Source organism: Pelmatolapia mariae, linkage group LG14, assembly GCF_036321145.2.
Source record: "Pelmatolapia mariae isolate MD_Pm_ZW linkage group LG14, Pm_UMD_F_2, whole genome shotgun sequence".
In the NCBI taxonomy this organism is placed as follows: Eukaryota; Metazoa; Chordata; class Actinopteri; order Cichliformes; family Cichlidae; genus Pelmatolapia; species Pelmatolapia mariae.
This window is the reverse complement of record NC_086239.1, coordinates 24,246,391-24,252,520: the sequence shown is the minus strand read 5'-3', so window position 1 is coordinate 24,252,520 and position 6,130 is coordinate 24,246,391. Positions and strand designations below refer to the sequence as shown.

The 6,130-nt window shown below is 45.0% G+C and overlaps 1 protein-coding gene across 3 annotated transcripts; it reads right to left on the bottom strand.

Moving 5' to 3' along the window:
• Window positions 1–147: 147 nt before the first annotated feature.
• trim59 (tripartite motif containing 59) lies at window positions 148–6,109 on the bottom strand. 3 transcript variants are annotated; one of them, XM_063493812.1, is made up of 6 exons: window positions 5,767–6,109; window positions 5,083–5,159; window positions 2,721–3,026; window positions 2,394–2,615; window positions 2,093–2,302; window positions 148–1,925 (listed from the first exon to the last, which is right to left on the bottom strand). In XM_063493812.1, exons 3-6 carry the CDS (start codon window positions 2,973–2,975, stop codon window positions 1,326–1,328), a joined length of 1,287 nt encoding a protein of 428 aa, XP_063349882.1. In that variant the 5' UTR covers window positions 2,976–3,026; window positions 5,083–5,159; window positions 5,767–6,109; the 3' UTR covers window positions 148–1,325. The 3 variants fall into 3 exon arrangements, with proteins under 3 accessions (XP_063349882.1, XP_063349881.1, XP_063349883.1); XM_063493811.1 differs by lacking the exon at window positions 5,083–5,159; XM_063493813.1 differs by lacking the exon at window positions 5,767–6,109 and having other exon boundaries at window positions 5,083–5,749.
• Between the last annotated feature and the right edge of the window lie 21 nt (window positions 6,110–6,130).

The window sequence follows — 6,130 nt, the reverse complement described above, 5'->3', positions numbered from 1 at the left end:
GCTGAACCAGCAAAACTCCAGTATCACTGTAAAGACATTTAACTGCAGATATATTTGACACTACTGGCTCAGTAAAGGGAGCTCACTTAATAATTGTTCTCATTGCAGCACAAAATGTTTCATCTCACCTTTGGAAAAACTGAACACGACACAAGTATTTAAATTTATTTTCAATACATGAACTGAAGTTTATAAAATTACAAACACTACAACAGGTGTGACTACATTAGTTCAGTCTGATTTCAGCAGCATATAAAATCCTGGTTTGTATCATACCTGTGCAGAGTCTGCATCACTGCACAGATATCTGCTGGATACTCAGTAAAGAGCTGAACTGAGCAAAATAAAGTAACAACTTTTAAAAGTTGACTGTAAATCAGGGCAGCATTTTAGGGGCTCTTTTTGTTTTTTAAAGTCAGCTCTGCCCTGGGAACGATGTATTGGTCCTGGTGGAATTACTGTAAAGCTATTAAGCGAGGCGAGCTGAAGGCATGACGGCTAAAGGCACAGTCAAGGAGGCACTCGGCATCACTGCAACATGATCTGTGGTGGCTTTAACTCGGGTCCAACGTGTGTCTGCTTCCACTCACCAGGCTCTAAATTTCACATACTGCTCCAGTCACCGTAAATCGCTCCGTGTGAGGGCTTCTACGTGTAGCCTGCTGCGCTCGTGTCCCAAGTATAGAAACGGCAGGAAAGCTACTAAAATGTCCCATAGCAAGACTGGACAGAGGATGACCGAACGGTTCAAGATGGATTAGTGTTTGATAAATGCTTGTAAGATGTTCTGAACATTATTTAGAGTAACATGCGTCCAAAGAAGAGCAAAATCAATAACACAATAGAGGAAAAAGGATATAAAGCTACACAAAGTGCACCTACAGAAGGTTACAGGAAGCTTTTGAAATGTTTGTGCAGAACAAACAATCACATTAGAGAAAACATACATACATACAACCTTTTGAGTGTGACTAAAGGTATACTTGTGGTTAAGACATTTCTAATGAATCTTTTATTAATGTTTTTTGTTCAGTCTTTGCATCTATTGGTTGACTTTTTGTTATTTAGAATGACCTCAAGTTTTCCTGTTCATGAAAAAGGTCACTGTCCCAAACCCTCGCTGTGCAGACGTCAGCAAAATCTCGTTCACCATTGTGGCTTTCGTTTTGTTAAACAAAACAGGAACGTAAAATCGCGAGTAGCAGCTGTTTACAAACTGTTTTAGGGTGGATTCTTTCCGTCTCTACACGAACAGGGAAGTGAGACTTTAAAAAAAAAAAAATCTAAACACATGTTAAAGGTTTTCTGAACCTGCTTGGCCGTTCTTATCGGGACAGAGTTTTAAATAAGGCAGCCAGGTGCTCAAACACCCTAACACCCACCGCAGAGAGCTGTGAGCTCCATCTATCTACAGCCACCCCCGCCGCGGTACATGCCGTCCCCACCGTGTCCCACACGCATGTGATGAGTTCGCTGCTCAGGCTGTGGACCAAGTGGCTAAGCCGAGACATGAGGGAGAAGCCGAGTGACGCCCCTCCGACCGGGTTCACCCACAGCACCGCCAACAGCAGCAGCAGCCCCAGCAGCACCACCGATGTAGTAGGTTGTAGCTCACCCCACACGTCCTGAACCCCTCTGCTGGAGCGATCCCCTCCAGCTTCACTCCCAGCACCGCCACATCTGGCACAGCAGCGCACCTTAGGAACAGGTGCCTCCTCCAAGCTCCCGATGGTCACGACAGGCCAGTGCTGCTGGAGGTACTCTGCTGCCCGTGGAGTGACGGACAGGCTCATCACAGAGGGCAGAGGGGTTTTAATGAACTCCTCCACCCGCTCTCTGAACAAATGCACCTTCTCCAAGAAGACCAGGGGCGAGTCTTCATCCTCTACAGACGAACCCATGGACACCAGATCCAGCTGTTCTTCCTGCAGGAAACAGGACTGTTATTGGATCAGGTGCATGCCACAGGAGAAAAAACAGAAAATAATACGATTGAAAAAACTGACTAAAAATAACAAACCTTTATTTTAGATTAAATAATTCTGTCTGATGAGCACACAACTGGTTTTATAGATCTGGTGTATGTACACACCTGTAGCTCCTTTACTTGGTGGATGAGAGGGTCATACGCCCGCGACACCTCAGCTCCAGCTTTATCTAGAGCGTCCAGGCAGGCTTGCCTCTTCCTGGCCAGCACCACCTCCAGTGTTTGAAAAAACTGGTTGACTTCCTGTCGGTCCTGCCTCACCACACCCTCACAGAAGGCCTTCTCCTGCTCCAGCTGTTCCCCCAGCTCACACACCTGGCAGAGGAGAGAAGATTCATTTACATGTAAACTAAGCTTTAATAACTAGGGAACTTTTGAGTGTTGCAAAATTGAGAGTCATCTCCACCTGTGCCCATCTCTCCTCAGAGAGCCTTTTCAGGAGCTGTGACGGCGTCCGTTTTTCTCGGATAAAAGCTGCCTGCAGGTCGTCTACGGGATGGCCGTGGTGCTGCCCCACCGTCAGGCACAGCCCGCAGATTAGCTGCCGGTCCTGGATACAGTACATGTTCAGAGGCTGCCTGTGGTGCTCCGGACAGGACGGTGGTCGCGGCTCACTGTCCATCTGATACTGAGGACGGCACACAAGCAAAATAGATGTGAGACCAATGAAGACAAACTGAGAGAGAAAAGCTCTGACTGCATGTTACACTTCATCTCAGTCACTCTTTCCTACTTTCTCGACGATAGCCCGCAGAGACACGTTGGTGGGCAGAGCATCTACACCCGCAGGGGGCAGCTCCACCACACTGCGACAGTTGGGGCATTTTAGCGGCAGGCGGAGCGGACGCCAGATGGAGTAGTTAGTCGACACCTGGAGGAGGTTGTCCAGGCAGGTCTTGCAGAAGGTGTGTGAACAGGGCAGGACTCGTGGGTCGGAGAACAGAGAGTAGCACACGGAGCACGTCAGGTCCTCCTCTAGGTTGTCCATGATGGAGACTGGCGCTCAGGTGGAGGGGTGAGGGTTTGGGGAGAGGAAAATCTGGCAGGACAAAAATCCAGTTGTTGCATATGTTTAGAGAAATAAATGAAGTGTTAGTGAATATGGGGCTTAATTAGACTTAAACTGAAAGCTATTGTGAGGATCGAGTTATTAACCTACAAGGCTGCTGTGAAAAACCGAATAACTGGTTGGGCCTCCTTTACCAGCAAGAACTGGTATGTCAGGTGTGGAGGAATTTCTGCCCACTTTTCTTTGCAGAATTGTTGTAATTCAGCAACATTGGAGGGTTTTTGAGAATGAACCGTTTGAAAATCGGATTCAGGTCAGGACTTTGACTAGGCCACTTCGAAGTCCTTATTTTGTCTTTCTTTAGCCATTCCGAGGTGAAATTGCTGGTGTGTTTTGGATCATTGTCCTGCTGCAGAACCCAAGTGCACTTCAGCTTGAGGTCACGAGCAGATGTTAATGTTGTTCTGGGTTCTTTTGTGACCTCTTGGATGAGTCGTTGATGTGGTGTCGGAGTAATTTTGGTAGGCCAGTCACTCCTGGGAAGCTTCACCGCTGTTCCAGGTTTGTGGATAATGGCTCTCGTTGTGGTTTGCTGGAGTCCCAAAGCCCTAGAAATGGCTTTGTAACCTTTGACTCTAGACTGATATATGTCAGTGACTTTGTATCCCAGGTGTTTCTTTAGATCTTGGCATGTGTTGCTTTTTGAGATCTTTTAGTCTGCTTCACTTCGTCATTCATGTTCAATTTAAGGGATTTCTTGATTCAACAAGTCTGCCGGTAATCAGGCCTGAATGTGTTTAGTGAAACTGAATATAGCTTTCCAAACTATGTGGTTAATCACAGTTAATCCATGATTTAACAAGAGGGGCAATTAGGTTTTCACACAGGACCAGGCAGGTTTGGATAACTTTTCCTCCCTTAATCAATGAAATCATTATTTAAAAACTGTATTTTGCATTTACCTTTGTTATGTTTGTCTAATATTAAAATGTGTTTGATGATCTGAAACATGCAAGTGTGACAAATATGCTCATCTCTAATCCTGTGCCTCCTAATGAAAATCTGAGGATATTCAGCTCTGCCACCTCCAAATGCTGTCTTTTTAATCACTGCCAGTGTCTCCAAACCATTACAGCAGGTCTCACTACCATCTCATAAACCTTTCCTTTCATTCTCATTGCTATATCGCAGAAACAACCAAACACTCATCTCCACCTCTTTTGTACACTGTCCGTTACTTTAGATGGTTGACTCCAGGTATGTAAACTCATCCACCTTCACTGTTACACCTGTCTAGCTCTCATTCATACACGTTATGTCTTGCGTTCTTCTTCTTTCCAGGGAACACCTCCACTGAGGATGTCTTACCTGCTCTATGCTCCCACTACAGATCACAATGTTGTCTGCAAACATCACAATCCACAGAGATCTGTCGGCCTGACCATCACCACTGCAAACAAGAAGGGGCTCAGAGCAGATCCTGGACATAATCCCACCTCCACTTTGAAGCCATCTGCCACTCCTACCACACACCTCACATACTTCTATGCCACTCCTGACCCCCTCATACAGTCTCATAGTTCTTCTCTTAGCGCCCATATTGATCCTCAAGTTAGGCTATCATATTAAAGAGGCATTATTACCTCGCCTGATAGCTCAGCACTGATACTAACAGTCTCCCCTGCTAGCATTTCATAAGAATACCTATGAAAACACTCTGGTTAGGGACCGTTCCTTTATTGGTGGGTCTAAAAGCAACTAGCCAAAACCTTTACCTGAGGATCTAGCTCAGAATGTATTTTCAGATCACTGAGAAGGGTTTGCCACACTGCTGCAGTGTCACTGGAGATGACACAGGTTAGTAAAACAGTTCTAACTACAGTCTTAGTGCTAAATAATTTATTTACATTAAAAAAAAGAAAAGTTGAACATTATGTGTTAGATTGCCTCAGATACCTGATAAAGTAATCTGGGTGTATAATTACTACTTATCATATAAACACGTTCAAATCTAACCAATGTGAGAAAGAGCTGATCATTCACTGAAAAACAAGAGAACAGCCAAAAAAGGCTCAGCTCTTATTACCGGATCAGTTATATTGTAGTGTTTGTGCGCTCTCTCCTCTTGTTACAGCCAGGACCGCAGCGACAATAGGAGGCCCTCTGCCAGCACCCACCCAGTCCAACACACACACACACACACACACACAGAGCGAGAGAGACAGAGTTTGTTGTGAGGACACGCTGTTCATCTGTCCCCTACAAAACCTGATCCATACACGGAGTCTGACTGGGGCCAATTTGGCGCCCAGATTCAAACAGGTGACCGATGTCCAGCTGTCCGCGGGGAATCGACATCAAACCAAATGTGGTCTCCTCCACGTATGGAAGTGTACATCCAAAAGCATTACTTTACACCTCGGTGCAGATGGGTTTTAAAGTAGCGGCAGGGACTGCTACAGTTCAGTTTTCACTCATGTGTCATATATTACATTCTTACTGTGTGTGGAAAAAGTAGTAACACGTTAAAAACAGTGTACATTATTAAAATGTGCTCTTTACCCGAATGTTTTTAACTTAACTGTGCTAGCCACACAGCAGTTGCGGTCACTAATTTAATAGCAACTAATTTTCCTCATCTGCTGATTCTAGTTTTGGCGTAAAAAAGAAAAAGAAAAGACCCCCCACAAACTTTAACAACTTAAGCACCACTTTTCGTGTAGAAATCTCCTGTTTAAAAGAAACAAAACAAAAACAAGACCAAACTCACCGTCAGCTGGGAGAAAGCGTCTGTCCAACAACAGAGCTTTCACTTCCTGTCAGCTCCTACGCGTGCTGCGTTCACGTGCACTCCCGCAAATCCTGTTAGCGATGAAAGAAAGAAAACGGGAAAAGGTGCTAGACTTCTAGAGCGCATGCTCGTATAGTAAAGAGTGCGAGTAAAAAAATAAAATAAAATAATTATAAGCGGTAGCTATTTTTTTTCTCGCAATTATGCATTTTTTAAAACCTCTTTTCACGGTCATCCATTTTTCCGACAGTACCCAGAGGCGCCGCTATTTCCGTACCACGCACGAGCATAAGCTGCCTCTCTGGCCAATCAGGACTCGATTTTCCCCTAATTTGAAAAATTG

Coding starts and splice junctions, on each gene's coding strand:
- trim59 (XM_063493812.1), bottom strand. CDS start 2,975: ATGGACAACCTAGAGGAGGACCTGACGTGCTCCGTGTGCTACTCTCTG. Junction 2,616..2,720: donor TGCGGGCTATCGTCGAGAAA/GTAGGAAAGAGT, acceptor TGCCGTCCTCAG/TATCAGATGGACAGTGAGCC. Junction 2,303..2,393: donor CTGAGGAGAGATGGGCACAG/GTGGAGATGACT, acceptor CTCCTCTGCCAG/GTGTGTGAGCTGGGGGAACA.